Below are 21,146 nucleotides of genomic sequence, written 5' to 3'. Positions count from 1 at the left end.
TAGGTTCCGGGATAGTTGTTATAGGTCACAGAACAATGTAATAGTTGCAATAATAAACAGTTTGTGAGAAGATGATACACTCATAGAATTAGATACGTTATCATATCGTTATTCAAAATAGAAAGTTACTCAACTGTCAAAGCTAGCGATCATTTCCAAAAGCGTCTCCGTTATATAGTTTGGCCCGCTCAAGCCACCGTAGAGGTTTGACAGCCGCTAATATGGCTGAAGATAGTCTGATTGAAGGAGAAGATGAAAATATTTTGTATGATTTACTTGTCATTACAGAGTGGCCGGCAGAGACTGATACTCAGGTTGGTTATAATATTTCTTGTCTGCTTGTTGTATGTTTTTTTAGTCTTTCTTATGGAAACATATCTTCCGAAAATGGAGTTTTCAGGTGCATGGGGTCAGAGGAGCGAAGCCACGTAGCATAAACATACTGCAAGTTTGATAGTTAACTATGTCTGCTATGCAGCTGTCATTTTCCACTATAGTCCAGTAAAAGGCCTTTGCTCAACAAGTCAAAAATTCGTGTCTTACTTCCGCTAGCTTGCGGGACTGCTGTAGCTGCTTTTTTACTGACACACTTCTGTCAATTTATCAGGTTCAGCTAATGAAACGAAAAATACTCAACAGCGCTACAATTAATATCTTCCCTTCACGGTTATCACGATGTTTATTTGGTTTGGAATTCTACAGGTGCTGAGTTATTCAAGTGGTAGCTGTAATAGGAGGTTGTATGACGTGGCTGTCCGTGAGCACATTTGGTACTCCGTGGACTTGGGTTCAAGTCCGGGGTCGGGTGGTTCCCTTCACTACAAGCACACTAGAAGTAAACACTTCGAAACTTCTAGGAACACCTCTCAGTAAAACTCAGTCCGAGTCAACAGTACCACAAATGTTGCCTCCAAAATGACAGTCAAAGTAAATCATCACCTCTCTCAAAGATATTCGAAATATAGGCAGAAAAAAAATACCTGCGGTCCTCCTGTTTAAACTTGCAAATGAAAAGAAATATCCTGATATCACAATTTAAAGCTTAACTGTCACTTTCTCTCTAACATTTTCAGTTAAGGGGCAACAAAGAGTACAACACCTCTCTGGTTGCAAAAGCAGTCACTGGTAAGATCAGCTTTATTATTTTTTTAAAATATTGATTTAAAATATATAGCAAAGAATACATTTGTCACTTGAATGAATATATATATATATACATACTGTGTATGTGTGTGTGTGTATATATATATATTGTCTGTATGTATGTGTGTGTGTTAAATGTAGTTAATTGATTCATGTAATGTGACATCATCACGCACTCTAACTGTGATACATTTCCTCCAGGACCATTCCGCTTGATCCTTCACTACTTATGGTACAGGTTAGTTGACTAATATTATTCTATAACCAGTAACCAGGTGAAGGTGTGAAACCCTAAGAACAGAAAATGTGTCTGTTAAAGTTCCCTGTTTGTCCTCATGACAGCTACAGTTTGTTTTGATGGTTCAGGATCTTTATTTCCATGAGGATAAAACACCGAATGACATTTAATTCCTGTCTATGCTTAAAACCAGGGCGCAAAATCAACTTATTTTATACACCAGCCAAATAGCTAGTGAATGTTTCCAAAATGCACGTAACGGTGAAGCTAACGTACCAGCCACTTTCATACTTTTCCAGCATAGACAGCAAAATAATCTCAACTGAATACTCATGTGCCCATCTGTATATTCAACGGGTTTCCTGTCGATGTAGTAATTCCCTCTGTCCATCCCGGCTACGAAGCTGGAAGGACAGCTTTTGCCTGCTGAGCTATGATGTGGAGCAAAGAGTGAGGAAGTAGCGCTAAAAAAAAAATTGTAACTTTGGGATAAAGATTAGAGTCAGATTGTTGATTCAATTTAATTTAACCACAAGATATTACCAGATTAGATTATTTTTTTTAAAATCAAAATAAATCTGTGCAAGAGTGAAACAAAGTGTTTAAGACTGCAACTCCCCAGCACTGTACTGAGGCAGACATTGCAGATAAGATTTACTTGAAATTGATGCGCATATGAAATAATATCACATTTCAAATTAATTGGGACTGACTGAATTGAAAACAAACTCTTGAGAGTTCCGAGTCTGTTTTGCCTTTAGTCTGCAGGAAGCTCCCGACTGCTTGAGGAGATGAAACTCAATAAGCAAATGGCTTCTCAGTCCTGATCTGAGAACGGCTACGTTTTTGTAACAAAACATTTTAGCATCAAAGTCTCAGAATCAGTCAGAAGTAAGTAAGGAAGAGGAAGTTCAGTGGACTCTAACTAAGATCAGTCAGCTGCTGCAGATAATGGGCTTTGCTCCGTCAGCCATTTGGAAAAATATAATTAACTTTCTGACGGATATTTTGATGGTGGTGAATTAATAAGGATCCAACCATCAAATCAAAACAATTAAGAGTGGAGATGTTTACTTGCACAACGTCACGCAACTTGCAGACTGGAAACATTCAGTTAGCAATGCTGATGCACTCGAAATATCTCAGCCATCTGTCTTCCAATCCCAGTTTGTTCAACAGTTTATAAAATGTGCAATAATAACAAAGGAATTAATCGGGAAAATGCCAATTACTGTAATATCTGGTAAAAATTGTGCGGTACACTGATGTGTGTCATCAAAGCGAGAACATTTGTGCATCTGGCTGGAAAAATACCACATGCAGATACCAGTTTGTTTGTTTTCCTTGTTTGTTAGAATTTATTAGTATCTTGAAATGTAGCCTCCTTATTTTTGAAGGGGTCCAAAAAGGCAAAATGGAAGAGAAAAACATAAACGCAAAAAAAAGTACAGCGCAAACATACATATTACACATACTTAAACTGAAACCATTGAAAGTGTCGTCCCGTCTCGTGATTCTTACAAAGGATGTACGATAATAATGGCAGGACATAGATATTGATAATTTTTCAATTTATTGGTATCGGTCCGATTGCTGATATTCGTATCAGCCCAGAAAATCAAGATGAGGTTCTTTATTTTTGCTTCTTGTTGTTGATGATGAAGCAACACTCTGCAATGGGCTTCTCCAAATGCTTTGGAAGAAAAAGAAAAACTTTCCTCTGTTACAGTCAACTTGTTTGTGTGTTTTTTCAGTGGAAAGAAAATGTTGACATCACAAACTTCTTTTTATACAAAAAATACCGGCTATCGGCCAAATCGTTTGTGAGGTGCAGATACGCTTCTTGTCAAGAAATGTTTATAGCTTGTGTGATGGATCTTTGACATTTAGAAAAACATCTAAAATAAAAATGTCCATCAATCTAGCGTGCCATCTGCTCAAGAATTGTCAATCTCACATATACAGATTAGTCACCTGTCAATCAACTGTAGACACTGTGAGGTCATCATCTCTCAGCTACTCCCCCACCACCACCACTTTGAAGGGTTGGGATTTAAACCATAACTTATAAAACATCTAAGTAAAAAAAACAACAACCTATAAATCCTTAAATAACATATTCCTTCAAAGTTGAAGGAAGGTGCTTTTGTTGGCACAAAGCCGTTTTTGCTGGATGCACCAAGTGATCCGACTCTTGTTGTTCACCTCATTGGTTTATATGATGCTACATGATCATATTTGTTCAGCTAAACAAAGGCTCTGGACTTACTTTGCGTCTAGTAAACCATAAAAGTAGATAACTTCAGCTTTAGTTTGCTCTCAGATTTGCCTCGCGGCCGCTATGGGCCGCTACTTTCCTGCCACTGTCTACTGTGAAAAGTATTAGGAAGGACATTTTAGTGCCATTTAGAAGGACTCTTTGTGGTGAAACGCTGTGTGATCATGGTTCCCGTTTGGCACTTATCAACTTCTTAATGTCTCTTTTTAAATTGCTTCGATCTTGTGAACCTCAGCCCCTCCAGCTCCTCTCTGCCCCCTGGTCTTCTCCGCCTGGCGAGCAAGCAGATCAACTGGCAGCTGGTGCTTGCAAGGTAACCCCCCCCCACGCACGCACGCACCAGCACGCACACACACATACAGATTGTCTCCCACACTGTGATCAATACCTGATGTCAGATACTTTGTTGTTGACATGCACTGAGCCTTCCCATCCTCTGGTTTTCTTTCCCTTTGCGTATCCTCTCAAGCAATCATTTAATTCTACACATTACAACAGACGAATTAAGCGCTGAGGCAGTTTTTAATTGACTATCGATTCAACCATGTAAGACAACGGTAAGAGTGGTCAGCTGCTGCCACTGACGTCCATTAGTTTGATGTCCTTGATCCCTCCATTTCGCTCCCTGAAATCTCTCATTCAGTTCCCTCGGAAACTGTCTTCTGTGTGTTTAATACTCCCGATCATTACTGTTGCTCCTCATCAAGCCGTCCGACCCGCGCTTCTATTCCAGTCTTTATCTCTTTTCCATCCTCAAACACACAAACACTCATTTCGTCAGTGACGCTGCTAGAAGTGTCTGATCTTATGTAACTGCTATAGACGGTCTTCAGTTTATCTCTACTTTATCTAATTTATGTCTCCATTCTGCTGACAGAAGCATTGTGTTTTGGTTCATCAGTCCTATTTTTTTTAATACACACTCAGGAATGCCTTGAGGGAAATTCTTCATATTTAGCAAAGATTTCAACTGGGACTCGAGGATGAATTGAAAAGATTTTGGTGAAAGGTCATTGTCACCTCACGTGAACGCGATATCTCAAGAACGCCAGGAGGCATTCTCTTCAAAATTGGCACTAACTTCCACTGGAACTCAAGGATGAACTGAAAATATTCAGGTGGTCAAAGGTCACCTCACAGGAATGAGAAATCTCACCAAAACCTTGAGGCAATTGCTTCAAATTTGGCACAAATATCCACTGGGACTCCAGGATGATTTGAAAAGACTTTGGAGGTCAAAGGTCACTGTCACCTCACATGAACTTATCTCAGGAACATTATGAGAGAATTTCTTCAAATTTGGCATAAAGATTAAAACAATTTAGTCTCTTTTCCAAAGTGAAAGCCTAAACAAATGCTGCATCTCGCTTGGAAATTTCTTTGAATTTGGCACAAATGCCCTCTGGGACTCGAGGATGAAATGAATAGGTTTTTATTGGTGGTCAAAGGTCACTGTTGCCTCACTCGAACAAAATATCTCAAGAGCGCGTTCAGAGAAAATTGTTCAAATTTGGCACTTAAGATTTTGATGGTCAAAGGTCAAGGTCAGTGTCACCTTACATGAGTGCAACACTTCACTAAAGCCTTGAGGGACATTCTCTAAATTTGCTGCAAATATCCACTTGGGCTTAAGGATGAACTGAAAAAGTTGTCACGCAGTATTTGTACTCACCCTGATATTTGTTTTCTTCTCGCACTCATTACTCATCCTCTAATTTCTTTTTTTTTCTCATTTATTTGTTTCTCTTGTTCTTTCCTGACCCTTCTCTTGTTTTCTCTCCACAGTAATGGCAAACTCTTGGCAGTGGTTCAGGACCAGTGTGTGGAGATTAGGTAATTACTGAACTCCATCCAGCAGTTTGAGGTGACAGAGAGCCTTTTAATTAATGGAGGGATTTATCACATGTTCTTTTTAGAAGAACTTCAGTCTCAACTTGGACCTCACTAATTGTTTTTTTTTTGTTTTTTTTTTTTGTCAGTTTGGCTTCTACATTAATATAACCAGTAACAATGCAGTCATTCAAAGGATAATGTTTGAGTTAATGTGGCGTTCCGTAGGCCACATAAAATGATCATTTTGTGCGTGCGTGTGTGAGAGAGAGAGAGAGAGAGAGAGACAGAGAGGGGGAGAGAGACAGAGAGAGAGAGAGAGAGAGCGAAACCAAATCATGTTGTCACTTTGAATAGCTGTTATTATTTTCAGACAAAAATCCAATTTCCCCTGCACACAGTCAAAATATACTCACTCAGCAATCTGCTGCTCCGTTGACACAGCGGGATGCTTTAAATGCAGCAAAATTGAAATGAAAATCAATAGCAATAATAAAACAGGTATATAGATATGCCTCATCCTCTTAGACCACTTGTTGTGTAATTGGATTTCATGGAAAAATATGTAAAATATCACTCCACTCAGAGCTGTTGTAGCCGTGAGCTTAATATTGTTGGGTTTTCTTGTTTCCTCTTTCCATGTTGTTTAATCACAGAGTGTTTTATAGCTTCGCCTCACAGCGCTGGTTGGTGTGAGTGGGTGTTTTAATTCTGCTCAAGGCCTTATCCACCCGAGCTCTGTTAAGTGCCTATCTAAACACTGCCTACTCTCAAGGCACAATCCGCTTGATTCATCGAGCTACTTTGGTTGGCTGGCCATCAATGTTTGTTATAACCCACCTTAAACCAGGTCATATCAGGCTAGATGTAATACCAGCACTTTTTCTTCCTTTTCTCACCGTATGTGTGTGTGTGTGTGTGTGTGTGTTTCCTCCTCAGGTCTGTGAGGGATGACTTTGGCTCAGTCATTGGGAAGTGTCAGGGTAAGACCCTCTCCCCGTCTGTAATCAATCACATACTGTAAGTCATGGTAATGATGGCTAAATCACCATGGCTCCCCTCATTTAACACCCCATTTGGGTTATAAATGAGATTGTTACAAGTGCTGTCAGTGTAGTTACGGCATGTGTGTGTGTGTGTGTGTGTGTGTGTGTGTGTGTGTGTGTGTGTGTGTGTCAAAAACTGATACAATAGAACAATACAATAAATAAAACCAACAGGTTTATTTACATGATTTAAAGGGTTTGCCACATCTGCATCAAGTTTATTTCAAGGAGAAATCTCAACTCTAGTGGCTAATTGAAATGTGTGGCTGTGAACTCATCCCCAACACAGCCAATAAAAATAAATCACCTTCAGTGCATGATTAGCTCGATTGAAAAGGCCTGCTGTGTTGGTTTTAAGTATTCCATCGAAACATGATGAGGCCCAAACTTTCTGCAAGTCGAGACAACAAATGATTCGGAACGGAGATGTTTGCAAATACGACCCGTTGGCAATGACATCTTTTTCAATATAGTTTCATATGCGGGACTTTTTCAAAACTTTTAGAACCTCCGTTTCTCTTGATCGAACTGAAATTTCCAGTCACTAAACCCTAATGGCTCAAAGGCGAGCAATAAACTGATATTAAAACAGCTAACAATACTAAAAAATTCAGTTCTAAAAAGTGATGTGGTTGTATCATTTTTATGCAGTTTTAACAGTCAGGAAAAAAAGCCATTTAACAATTAATTCTGAGAAAGAAAGCTTTGTAGTGTACCAAGCCAGTTTCTTCCAGCATCAAAAGGCTCTTGAAAAGGGTAACAGGAAGAGGTCTGGTAAACCCAAAGCAAAAAAATACAACCGCCAGACAAGTTTCTGACAGTGAGGAGCTGACGGGAGACTCACAGGACAACAACTTCAAGCAGCTTAACATTTCCAAGTCAGCAAGTATCGTCTCAGAAGTGCGGACGACACGACGAGTTCAACAGGGCGAGTTGCAGCAAGAAAGATGTTAAAATGGCAAAATCAAAAAAAAGAAGCTTCCTTTGGCCATGAATAGAAGATTGACACATTAAATGATGTAAAATCCAACATAAATCGAGGTGATTGGTTACGCTTTATATAACTTTTCACATGCAGGGTTTAGGTTATGTTTATGTTTTCAGTACTAAAAGCACCAAGACGAATTTCATAAAACTTGGTTGAGGGGTGAAGCAAAGGCCAAGGAAGAATCCTTTGAATTTTTATAGCTTGTGGAATCACGGGGCTGATAAACAAATAATTTAATGATTTTTTTTTGTCAGCATTGCAAAATAGAGCATGAATGTCTGGACTATTCAGAGGCTAGATTGAGTAACATCAGGTGGGAGAAGATGTTTAACTGTCCCTCACGACCACAAGTTTCTCTCTCCACGCCATTTTTTTCCCTCAACTATGTAGCTGATTTTCACCAAACTTTTTGGAGCGGTGTATTACGTGGCAGGAAAGACGGCGTGAAATTTTGGGGGCAGATAAATCATAGCACCGGCTAATGGCAACAGGAAATGGCGTGACCGCCTCGTGGGTCGACCAGATCCCTCTCAAATTCTGTCAGAAAGGCTTAAAGAACTTTGCGATGAGTTACGTTATGCAGCTTTAATGTACTGAAGCAGCCAATTTTGTTATTTTGCCAAGGAACACCAGGTTTCATATGGCTGGATCCTTTCTAAACTCCACTGATTTGATGAGTCCACCTGGCCGGACATTTACAGGCTGAATTGAAATTTTAGTTGCCGTTAACACCTAGTGGTTACAGGAAAATAGCCTAGTGTTAAAAACAACAACAACAACATTTGATTTACATAAAAATGACCCTACCCCATCCTCAGCAACATAATATGTTGTGAGTGTGTGTGTTCTCTAACGCCACCTAGTGGGAGAATGTAGCTGCAGCCTGTGAACACTGCTCCTGGTTTCCAACGTGATATAGTCCAACATAAGCATATTAATCAAACTGGGCCATGATATGGTCATTCTCATAAAAATACAAAGCATGGAGTGATTTTATTTCTGGACATGTTCATTACATTCTCAGGAACTGTTACATGGACCTTGATGGAGGTGGATGCTTGCCGACTGCACTTCTAGATTTATTCATGGATCCATTCACTCTTTGCCAAGTTAAAGGCATCACTGCAACAGAGAACTATTATCTGACTTTCCCCTCGGCTCTACGGCGTGTTGTAGCATCTTCCAGCTCCGTGTTCTGTTTTTTACATCCTGCAAATTTAGTGGAATGGTTCACTCCCTCCACTCTCATTAACCGAGCAAAAACGACTGCAGTCAGGTTTTTCAGAAATGTTTCATATTTCCGTGCCTTCAGAATGTATAAAAAATTCAGTATATTTTGTTTCTTTCAAAACTAAACTAAACTAAACTAAACAAACTAACAGCAACACAGTTGTAGATCTTTTAATTTTGTCCCAGTGTTCATTAAAAAGCTTAGAATGAAACTTGCTTTGCTCTGTTTGTTTTGTTTTTTTTTAATTTCTGCCTTTAATTTTTATCTGCCTGTCATCATCCCTCCCACCCGTCTCTGTCTGCCTCACACACCATATCTGTCCTGCTCCAGCTAGCTGTCATTGTGGGCCATTGTTCTAATGGCTCATATTGTGGGTAACAGTAGCCCCCAGGCTCGCGTAAACCCCACCCCCCCGCCTCTTTTTCATTCCATTCCATCTCTCCTTTTCATTTTCATTTGACTTCATTTCATTTCACGGAGATTTGTCCTAATGGATTTCGCTGTGATCCTGCCTATAATGGCATTTGCTTTTAATGGAGGAGCATGTGCGCGTGTGCGTCGCCACGTTTGTGCTCACTTGTACGTAATTTTTTTTTTTCCCCGTGCGTGACTGTGCCTCTACACCTGTCTTTCACTCTCACCCCTCCTGTCTCAGAGTCGCCCACCGCCTTACATAATTCATAATCGTTGAGCTCTGATAAATGCATCTGAGAGGCTTTCGATAGAAGGCTTCTATTTGGTTGTCGGGTGTAATTTGCCCCAACTTCCACCCCCGCCATCATGATGGGGATAAAAAGAGGGGAGGGTGGGGGAAAGGACAGTTGCATCCAATTTTCCAGCTTCCCCAAAAAGCCATCTATGTGGAAATGGAGCCCTCTCAGCCGCAGAACAACACCCTGTATACCATTTATAATGGGAGTGAGATAGGAAGGGAGGCAGAGTGAAATGGAAAAAAAAGGGATTAGAAATAGGAAGCAAAATATAGAACAAGAGGAGAACAGAGGATGTACTTTGTACCTATAGCTTTCATAATGACTGTATGCATGTGTCTGCCCCTATTCAGCCTCAGAGGTTTGTTAAATTTCCAACTTCCCGGTGTGCTCTTTTGATACTTAGACCTTCAAATTTGGGGAGCTATTATTTCTCCCCATGGGTGCTGGATTCATTGTTTGTCACTCTCTCTCTGGGCGTCTCATTTTCTCGTTGTCTGTCACGCCTCCTACTCCTTCTCTTTGTTCGTCATTTAAAATTCTAGTCATACAATATCCATTGCTTTCATTTGTTCGCTGTATTGCCCACCAGGGGTTGCAGCAGTATTCCACGGCCCTAGAAATTCAATACAATAAACGCCAATAGCTCTGTTATGTGATATCAACAAAAACATAACTTCATTTTCATAACTTTATTGCTTAGCAGGCACGGCGCTTGTGGAGGAGTGTTATGTTTCAGACAAATCTGCTAAAGGTTAATATCTAGGTAAGGGTTTAAAAGCAGAAGAAATATATGAATCCGCTCGCTTGTACCCACCTCATGTTCATATTTATACCAAAAAAAAGGATCACCTCATTGCCCTCCATACTGTGTCATAAGATAATCAGGTATTCGAAACAAGCCGGCCCTCTATCAGAGGGAAGTATGACAGCGAATCCTTGAGAAAGTGCCAGCAGGCAGGGATGTGCTTTATCACAGCGATATGGTTACACTCACAGCACTGCTGAGCCAGCAGATTGGTAAAACAGTATCCTATACTTCAATAAAAGCTGGATTTATGATCTCTTCTTTCCTGCCCTTCTCTGTCTGCCTCTCCGACACCCCCACCCACCCTTCAACTCCCCCCCCTTAATGAGCGAGCGCATGGCCGTGTGTGTGCTTGTCTTTGAGAGACAATTATTGAGATGTATTACTCTCGCGATCCTTCACAGATGAATTGGATGGGCCCTTAGACACACTGTGTTGATGTATGGCATTAGCTTTCTCCTTTTTCTCCCATCTGTATTCATCATCGGTTCTCCGTAGAACACCAGCGGTTACTGGCAGAGAGTTTTCTATACATAAGTAATCCCTGAATATCTTGTCACTCTTTATGTGTTCTGTCTGTATGAGCTTTTTATTTTTTCTTTTCCTTTTTTTTTTTGTAGTGCCAAAGGACCAGAACCCCCAGTGGCGAAGGGTGGCATGGAGCCATGACTGCACCCTGCTGGCCTTTGCTGATAGCACCGGCACAGTTCGCCTTTTTGACCTCATGGGCAGCGAGCTCTTTGTTATCCCACCGGTAAGCCTGTCAGTCCTCCCCCTTTATTATGAGGTGGACCTTCGAAGCTTTTTTGCTTTTATATGAATTACAAGTGATGAAAATGTAGCATATGGAAGCTTCTTTTCAGTTTTTTCTTGGCCGTCCTTTGATGATTAGTTCAGTTACAGTATATTGCATCTAATATGAGCTCATTTATAAACTCTCCTTGATTTATACTTGGGAAGTCCTGTGCCAGCTGATTCTTTTCTTTTGTTTTTAATGGAGTCTATCAAGCAGATTATATGTTAGGATAATGCAGTTTATTATCCTGACCAAAAGACACGCTCGCTACACATTTGACTGTGTGTAATTTAGAGTTATGAGGATTCAAATATCCATTATCAGGCCTCTAGGGATTGGCTGGGCCGTTTCTATCTAGCTTCATGCCACATTCCAGCAGAAGGAGTTGGAAAAAGTACTAAAAAGATTTATTTTTTTTTTAAATCCCCCATTGTTGACATCTCTGCTATTTGTAATACCAGGTGAGAATAACACTTTGGATTACCATGTGACAACCGATTTAACGTGGCGCAACTACAAGCGTTGGCACTGTTGATGCACAGAGCAGCTATTTGAATTGTGATCTCAGGGTGTTGTAGGAAGTCTGACACTTCCATTAGGGAGCTCAGGAAATTCGACCTCACCGTTCAGTTTGAAGCAGCGTTTAGTTTCCTGGGCACTGAGAACATGTTCTTTTGCTCTTTAAAGGGATGAATAATATATATATATATATATACATGTTTTTTCGACCAGTACAATAAGCTATAGCTGGTTGTTCTGAATGAAATCCGTACATCATGTGATTTATCCAACATTCTGATTATTTTTGATAACTCACAAATGCAAACAACAGTGTATGATTGAGTAATGTCAAGGGGGGGAAGACAAAAAAGATCAATTATAAAAACCCCGATAACTTATTTTACATTTTTTTTTTACCTGTCACATCACTTCTACATCACCACTTTTTTTTTTGGAATGTGTGCTAACGCCGGCTGCTAGTGCTTCACATCCCTTTAGTGTATCTTATCTTTGTAACCACGACGACCTTTGCTGTGTTAAAACTTCTACACTTTTTCCCAGAACCTTTGTGGAACATGTTTTTTAATACGGTGGGAAAAAAAAAAAAAAAATCCACACTGGAAACACTATTATTTCTATTTTTGGCTCTTTTTGAGGTGCAGAAGTTTGATGTCGAAAGTGTGACAACTTTCTCTTTTCTTGGTTGTTTTTTTTTCCCAATGTGTGCTTTACTGCCACATCTTCAGCTGTTTCATTAGCGGAATGATATTCAGTAGTATTGTATTATTGTAATATATTTGATGATATTTTGATAAACATTCACCCTTTTGTATCTTTTTTCTCGGTGTCTTCTCTTTTACTGCACATATTGTACGAGTCCCTTCCCTCCATCACCTCATCTTTTTAATTTTTCACATGCCTGCTCCTCTGTCCTCCCTTGATCCGCCGATCTCTCTCTCTCCTCTCGTCTTTGATTCGTCCTCATGTTTGTCTGTGTCTCTCTTTGTGCTGCCATATCGAGTCCATCTGTCGTTCCCTCCTCACTTTAATGCCCTCTGAGTGCAACATTTTTTTTCATTCCTCCATCTCTATCCATCATTCCTTCCATTCCTCTGGCCGCCCTGTTGGAGATGATGAGCTCTGACGCTCTTCATCCTCCCCAGCCACACTCATCTTTCAAAGTCTCTGATCTTTATTTCTTTAGTGCATTATTCCTTCGTTATGCATCTACTGTATGTGTGTCTGCACATTTAAATTTGCTCTGCTCCGCTGTTTTCCCTGTTTGTCACCGTTAAGAGCACGCATCGCTGACTTGCTGCTATTTCAGGAGAAAATGATAAAAAGTGAGTTTGACAGGAAGTGTGCGCGGATGACAACGATTAAAATTTGCTCATCTTCCCTCCCTTCGCCTTCTTTTTCACATCCTGTCTCACGTTCGCCGTCTCTTGGCTCATATGCCCGTTCCCTGCCTTTGCTGTTCTCATCTCTCTCATGGAACAGGTGGTGAGTTTTCCTGGGGATTTCAGCTGTGCCGTGGCGGGCCTGATCTTCCTGGAGTACACAGCCAGTGCTCAGTGGTCAGCCGAGCTGCTCGTTATCACATATGGGGGTGGGCTCAAGAGCTACCTTGTCAGGTGAGAGACGAATGCTCCGCTAACAAGACGGGAGTCTCAATGCTCTGTCTTATAAAATAATGATACCTTGATTAACAAGTTCCCTTCAGTTGTTCTTTTTCAGGTTGGACAACCAAATGAATTATGAGCTGCTCTATTATCGTCTAATGTCTTCTACTTCAACTCAGAATTTTAACTGCTCGAACCTGACATTTGAATGTCTTCAGTGTCTTAGTATGAAAGTCATATTTTACCCAAAAAGTGTACGTTTTGAGCTCACATGTCTTTGTAATTCCAGAATGTAAAAAGAGCCAGCCAGCTATATTTAGCTTAAAGTTAATGCCTGTCAACTGTGCCCAGCATGCTCAGTAATCTGGAACAACTCTGAATTTGAACTAAAAACAAGCTAACTATGACCCTCTTGACTTGGCACTTGGTCACGTTAGCGCCGAGAGTGACCAGCTTGAGCATCCAGGTGAACCACCTTATTTGCCCTCATCCTTGCTCATACCCAGTTGCCCAGAAAAGCTTGTTCACTTTATCCAATATCCAAGTGGAATACTGTGCGTACAGCTGCATAAAGAAGACGATGTGTTTGAGAGCTGGTAAATTAACATTCTTAGACAGTTTTGCTGTTGTTTGTAGCTGGTGGCCTGTAGCTTCAAGCTAAACTCTTTGCAGTCTGGAGTCGCACAGAATTTACCCATCAGTGGGGAAAACAAACCCCACCATGAGTTCAAGACACCTGTAAAATACACATTTAAGGTGAAGTTTCTCTTTAATATGAAAGGAGATTTCAGTTGCTGTTGTCCCACTATCAAGTCAACTGATGTTTCAGCTGCAGTCTTCTCCTCCTCTATTTTAACTTCATCCATTTGTTACTCTTTAACTGCTTTTATCTCTTTCTCCTGAAATGACACTCTTGCTGCTTTCCCCACTCATTTATCACGTCAACTGGCATTTTGATCGGATTAATCCCTTTGTCTCCAACTGACACATCAGCTCCTCTCTGTGCCAGCTTTGTGACTGACACTTCAAACCCTTTTGACGTGTCATTCAAACTTCCAGAGTTCAAGGACATTTTTCGGCAACTGCTTTCCCACTTACGTCTTTCAGTTTTGCACACTTAAATTTCTGGTAATTTCTTTCAAGCCCTCTCCACTTAGTACTCAGCTCAATTCATCACCACCCATTTCAAATCATATAGCCACTGCTTCCAACTTAACCTTTGACCCGTTTCAACCCTTCAAACTCCATCTGATACTTCACTCACTTCGTCCACTTACACTGGCTGTTCAAATTCATACAGCATTTATGATTCAACTGCTACTTCAAATGCAACTTCAGCCGTAATGTAGTATTTAAACTTTTTAACTACACTTAAATTTCTTCAGACTTTTTTGTTTTTTACTAGCCCACCCAGAACCACTTTGAGCTGCTTTCTTTTCCTCTGATTTTAAATGCGTGGGATGTATTTTCTAACCCTTCACTGTCTGTGTGGAATGATTATCTAAATGTAAAGACCTTATTCAAACATTTTTATAAAAATTTGATTTAATAATGCATCTGATTGTGTGTGCGTTGCTTAAGTCTGCGTGTGTTCCCTTCCTCATTTGTACCCACAGCTTCGCTTTTAATTTAGCATTTATTTAATATGACATTATTTTTTGAGATGTAATTAATTCCGTGTGATTGCTGCAGTCACATCGAGCCTTTGGGTTCACTGACACTCCAAGACACAGGATGAGATTGCGTATGCGTGTCGAATCTGGATCAGTCCTTTCAGTAATGCTTACACAGCCATGGAGGAAAGCGTTGATTTATTTACTAGGTGTTGCATACAGGTAAATGTTGATGCCTACATTTCAAAGGTGTGTGTGTGTGTGTGTGTGTGTGTGTGTGTGTGTGAGAGAGTGTAATTAAGATGAGACATTTGCAACAGAGTTGCTCTGAAATTGGCGGCTTGCGTTTGGAGGTTCATTTTCAGCATGCAGCTTATATTCTCTTCCTCCTCATGTGACTGCATTCCAATATTGTCGCTTAAAAACTTTGAATTAGAAGTCAGAATTATAGCAGAGGCTTGACAGAAGTCATCACTCTCTCTGGCACTCTCTCGCTGCGTGCCAGGACTTCTCTGTGTGTTCGTACGTGCACACGAGTGCACCGCTGTGGCATAAAAACAGAAAAGTTAAGTGGGGAGTTAAACTCAGTTTTCAGTCATTTTCTTCGTTCCCTTCCCCACTTTTCATAACCTCCTTCAGTACTTCTGAAGTTGCAGGTTCCTGTAAATGTCACCAAGATAGCTTGCAGCTTTGACTCATGTCCACATTGCTCCAGTCGCAAAAGAAATCCTCACTCATTGATAAAAGATGTGTTTCGAGTGTTTATTTTACCTCTTTTTCTCTCTTCATAGTGATCCAAAATGAAACTGAAAGATGCAGGATCAAAAAATTGCTTTGTTTGATGCCCTCCACAACCTGTTTATCCTTGCTGACCTGTTCAGTTTCACACCACACCATATGATACCATACACACAACCCACTGTGTCCTCTTCCACATGTTCAGTCTTCTTATCGGTGGTCATACCATAAATATTTCAACATTTCAAGTGCAATTGATTTAGAAATCAAACATTACAGAATTTGCCTTGACATCTTTACATTACGGTTAACATCAAGATATCCTCTAACAATTCTCTTCTCTCTTTCCATCTCCCCCCTCCCCCTCTTTATATCAGTGTTGGGACCAATCAGAACTTCCAAGAAAACCACAGTTTCAGTTTCTCAGCCCACTACTCTCATGGCATCACCTCAGCTATTTATCACCCTGGTCACCGGTAAGTCTCCATCTGATTTGTTCTTCGAGTGCCTGAAGTTGGACCAATGAATCACTTAAAAATATGAAACATTGCTAATGTCAGCGTGATATACTTAGCATTCACCTGACTGCTCATAAGAAATATTAGTTTCTCCTGTGACCTCAACTGTAGAACTGTTAGTGTTTCTCATTAATTCATATTCAGACATCCTTATCCTTTTTTTTTCTCTTTTTTTTTGACGGATGATGCTACGTGCTTCTCCTACATTTGAATCTGAAAGTAGCAGCGGGCTGATTTCAAACACTTTCATCATTTGACACTTAGGGCCAATATGAGTATAAGCTTAACATGTCATCAATATGCTGGTAAATATGTGATTTATTGAGTGCTGTAGCAGGGTTTTACCGCATCACTGCTCACTTTGACTGAAACTTTATTTCACTCTTAGCAAAACTTGCTCCATGGACAGTTTTCTTTTTTTCTGTTGACAGATAAAACACATACCACAAAATAACAGCTTCCTGGAAAATGAATAACATTAAATCATCTTTTGGAAAAGGGCAGGAAGAAGAGCCAGGAGCTATAATATGTGGATTTTCTTATGCTGGGATATGGTGTTACAGTATGGAATGGGGCCAAGGGGCTTACTCAGGAAGAAATGAAGCAATCACTTTAATGCAGCACCTGCAGGAATTGACGACGGCTCTCCGGAATACCCTCACCCCTTCCTCACCTTGCCGTATTCAAAGGTTTCGGTTAATTATGTCCGGCCTTCATCCGTGACCTTACTGTTTTTCACCGAGCCCCTCTCTCCCACCTTCCCCACGCCCTAGTTCCCTAGTCTCTAGAAATCAGATTTAGTTTGGCAGGTAAAGCTTGGTTTGGCAGCTTAATGTATTTGACAGCTACTGTCAAGTGTTTGCCAACTGATAGATGAGATGAAACTTTAATGATCCCTGTGTGAAAACTGGGTCAGCAACACAGACAGAATAGAGATAAGCAAGAAAAAAAGGACGCGTGGAGAAGAAAACAAATTGCTTAAGTCGCTGAACATACATGTAACAGTACGGCATGTTAAGGAAGACGTTTGAAGATGAAGTTCACAAACGGGTCGACAAGAATTCAGCTGTTATTTTCTCTCCAGCATCAGACTTTCCAGAGCAAACCTACTGGATGAACAGACGTATGAGAAGTGTTCACATCAGGGTTTTTTCCAAGTAATTTGCTATATGTTCTAATGAAACTTTAAGAATACAGAATAAAATGCATGATTAAGCTGCTAATCTAACAAATTAGTTTTCCATCAGTTCAACCCCTGGGTGTGTTCCATGTACTATCACCAGGGGGCAGTGTTGAGCTTGATAGTTCTCTTCTTGCTGTTCTTGCGTCTTCTCTGTTTCACTGCATAGGGACCACTGTGGTCACTGTTGTATTATTTGAGACTGTTTTTCCCATGGATTCATCTGTAAAAAAAAACAAAACAAAACAAAAAAAACAACAACATTTTGTTACACGAGTTTGCTAACGAATCTGTTTTGAACCCAGGTTTTGCTATTTCGGATTATTTGCAATGTCCCAATCGTCAGGTTTTCTCTGTGCTTGTTTTCCAGGTTGCTGCTGGTGGGGGGCTGTGAGGCGGGGGATGACAGCACATCCAAGGCCTCTTGTTGTGGCATCACAGCCTGGAGAGCTCTGTCCGGTTCACCACACTACAAGCAGGTCACCAGTTATGAGGACGATGTCAATACCGTAAGGAGACAACACCAGCATGCCAATCTAATCAGCGTCAAATGTCAAGCATGCATTATAACTGTCACTCTGTTTCAGAATCAGAAGCGAGGTTTCTTCAGGATCCCCAGCTTCAGATTGTTCTCCAGACAAGGAGATGAAAAGGTAGCGCAGCTTTCATTTTATTTATTTATTTATTTTTTGTTCTGGAGAGACAAATGGAGAACATTCTCTTCAATGATGTTTGCATTTGTGGTCCAGGACGCTGTATTTCGCATGAGTCTCAGTCCTGACGGAACCCTGCTGGCAGTCATCCACTTCTCTGGTCGTCTGTCTCTCTGGGACATCCCCTCTCTTAGACAGAGGGCCACATGGAGGCAAGACCAACAGGTAACATCGCGTAGCTTCATGTGTTGCTAATGCAGGAATACCTGTGTGCATCGCAGTCCTGTTAATATTTTGTACATTTGATGCTTGAATGAATGTATTAGTGTAAGCTTTCTATGCCCCAAGTGTGTGTGAGGAGAGAATATTGTGTGTACTCCTATTAAGGTGGCTTAAGGAGAACTTACATTTGCAGTATGCTGTACATTATATGAGTGTATGTTCTGCTTCATCGCTGGTATGAGCTGGAAGAGCTTGTGTGCTTTGCTGTAAGTGTAAACAGGGTTAGAAGATTAATTTCTCCCCCTTCTCCTCTCTCCTTCTTCTTCTTCCACTTCCCCTCCCTTCTTCTTTGGTCCCTCATGCTTCGGTCTTCCCTACAGCCAGGATTTGAGGAGATCAATCCAGAGTGGAAGACATCGCTGGAGAGAAGGAAGAAAATAAAAGGTAGTTTGGCCTGCGGGTCTAAAAGAGAGTCGACTTTATTGCTGACACAGCAGCGCACGCTGGATACAATTTAATGATCTTTGACATGTCTTATTCACTGAATTATACAGTTATTTAGACACACAGCCATAGGCCAGCAAGCATTTTCTCCTTCACTGCCCATGTTGGAAAGTGTGTGTGCTTGTTTAATTGTCTGTGTGTGGAAGTCTTGGTGCCTATTTGTTGTGCCCAGATAATTTTTTGACAGTTTTGGGCCAACAATAATGACAGCTGTGACAGCTTGTGTAAGCAATAATCTGCATGTGAGTCTTATGAATGAATGAATGACAAGGGATATGGCCACGTTTGGAAATGTCTCTTACCCCGCCTCAAACCTGGGCGCATCACAGCAGCCGTTACTCGACAGCGTTCACGCAAGCCTGAGCGACTGTCAGCACGTTGAAAACTTTCTGTTTAGTTTTCCTTTGATATTTTCCAGTATTCCTGAAATCATTTTCCATTCACAGCGATGAAGACGATTGGCAAGTCATTCGTAACTTTACACTCAACTTGGCGGTTAATTTTGACCTACGTTAGCCGACTGCTACTTTTTGCAACGCGACCTTGTAAAAATGATATAGATGCATGACATTGGATTTTTTTTTCCCCATATCTGATATGTTGGTATTTACAACGATTTATTTGGTCAGTGGTCAATAATCGCCAACGTTATCTGTATTAAAACAAGTTTATGATATTGACATTTTGTTCATACTAGAAAACGCATAAACAAGTTGAACTCAAAGGGATAACTATTTGGAAAAGCCCATTGCTCATTGCTGCTTCATCATAAACAACAATGAACAAAAACAACAACAACAACAATAATAATAATAATAATAATAATAATAATAATGATGATAAAAATCTTGATTTGCTGTGCCGATATTGATATCAGTGATCGGATCGATGTGTTTAAACAATTACTAATATCTGTCGATACCGATGACGTGCTGATATTATTGTAAAGCACTTAAAAAAGAAATAATTTTACTCTCATGCCACTTTTAAAAACTTAAGTTCTTTACACATAAGAATTAGAATTAGGATTTGCACAAAACAGAGGCCACAAAGGAGAAAAGCATACCAACTGAAACTGCTCTGAGATCATCTCTAAAATCATATCGTTGGAAAAAAAATAGAAAAAGCTCTTCGGAATGCAGTTCCTGCTTGTGAGATGCACCTGAGATGCGAGACTACATGGAGCTGGTGTCAGCTGCATAGGTTGAAATGAGAGATCCTCTGTGCGAAAACATGTCTCACACCCTCAGCTCTAAACACAGGGTTAGCGGGGGAATCTGGTTAAGACGTTAATGAGGCAGGAAATGATCCCAATGGGCTAATAAGTGCACAATGAATGTTCAAGGAAAATTCTATTTCCAGAGAATCACCCTTTGTGTCATCTTTAGTCCCCACATCTCTACTGCTGCTGTTGCTCTGATGTGTCTGTTTCTTTCCCAGATAAGGAGCAGTACTACCCGCTCGTGGATGTGAGCTGGTGGAGTGAAAACGTCTTGATTCTGGCTCGCTGTTCCGGTTCTGTCACTGTCTCGTCTGTCAGGACGCTCCGAAATCTTCTAGGCAAATCCTGTGAATGGTTTGAGCCTTCACCTCGTGTTACTGCCGCACATGATGGAGGTTTCCTCAGCCTGGAGGTAAATGCAGAGATGGTGGTAAGTGATTGGGTAAAAGCCCAGGTGGTGAGTTAGACTCAGGCATCAGGGCTTTCAAAAGGCATATTACAGAATAAAAAGGAGGGCTCAGGGACATAGAGGGCCAGATTCTAGAAGGGGAACAGATTGGATTAGATTGGAGTATTTTGGCAATTAAATTTCCTGAATTTGTTATGAACCAAAAATGCAATCAAGTACAAAGTGTGTGTTTTCTGCAGTCAAGTCTTAGTATGCACAGATTGTAAACATTTTTGACCATGTTTGTAATCATTAATACCTAACTGCATAGATACCGCTAATCCTTTTTTTTTTTTTAACCTTGTGGTGTTGCAGGTTTCGCAAAACCATGCCAGAAAGCATCATGTCTGACTGCTAGTTATGCGTTTGTGATCATTTAAGATCCTTTTAAAGGAGAAAGGGGCGTGGTTTCGGAAGGAACAGTGGCTCCTGAAGAGGTTAACGTAGTCGACAAGGCGAATATCAGCTGATTTCAACGAATCTGTGCTTTCCTCACAAAGTCTGCTTGTTGCAGTTTTACCTTTTATATATTGTATCAATTGTACATATGATTATGTATGAAAAAGAGCATGTGATGATGAAAGATGCATCCCTGCTTCTTTATCCCATAAAAGACCTTGATATTACACCCCCCCCTTTCATTTTTTTTCTTCAGCATTTCACTTCTACTCATTTTTTATCTGATTGCGTAGAGAATGAAGGACCAAGATTTCTTAACCAGCCAACTGCCAACTTTTGGGAAACGTTTCATCAGCCTGCTTTGGAATGGAGCGGGGGGATGGGGGGTGGGTTTCTTTCTAGTTGGATCTACAGCTGAGGGTTTTGTGGGCGTCGAAGTGATCTTGAACGTGAAGCTC

At 40.6% G+C, this 21,146-nt stretch overlaps 1 protein-coding gene across 1 annotated transcript in view; it reads left to right on the top strand.

Annotated features, from left to right (window-relative positions):
* Positions 1 to 21,146, top strand: part of nbas (NBAS subunit of NRZ tethering complex) — a 160,492-nt gene continuing 139,346 nt past the window's right edge. The window contains exons 1-14 of the mRNA XM_086190518.1: positions 1 to 314; positions 1,074 to 1,125; positions 1,345 to 1,381; positions 3,895 to 3,972; positions 5,445 to 5,492; positions 6,429 to 6,472; positions 10,893 to 11,026; positions 13,070 to 13,203; positions 15,920 to 16,018; positions 17,611 to 17,749; positions 17,828 to 17,893; positions 17,990 to 18,118; positions 18,496 to 18,559; positions 20,060 to 20,253. Of these exons, the coding sequence (XP_086046644.1) occupies positions 222 to 314; positions 1,074 to 1,125; positions 1,345 to 1,381; positions 3,895 to 3,972; positions 5,445 to 5,492; positions 6,429 to 6,472; positions 10,893 to 11,026; positions 13,070 to 13,203; positions 15,920 to 16,018; positions 17,611 to 17,749; positions 17,828 to 17,893; positions 17,990 to 18,118; positions 18,496 to 18,559; positions 20,060 to 20,253 (1,311 nt within the window). The 5' untranslated portion in view covers positions 1 to 221. The remainder of the gene's footprint in view (positions 315 to 1,073; positions 1,126 to 1,344; positions 1,382 to 3,894; positions 3,973 to 5,444; positions 5,493 to 6,428; positions 6,473 to 10,892; positions 11,027 to 13,069; positions 13,204 to 15,919; positions 16,019 to 17,610; positions 17,750 to 17,827; positions 17,894 to 17,989; positions 18,119 to 18,495; positions 18,560 to 20,059; positions 20,254 to 21,146) is intronic.

This window comes from Aulostomus chinensis, chromosome 20 (assembly GCF_037954235.1).
Source record: "Aulostomus chinensis isolate RoL2024-O1b breed Wild chromosome 20, RoL_Achi_v1.0, whole genome shotgun sequence".
NCBI lineage: Eukaryota > Metazoa > Chordata > Actinopteri > Syngnathiformes > Aulostomidae > Aulostomus > Aulostomus chinensis.
This window is presented reverse-complemented; position numbering and strand designations above follow the sequence as displayed.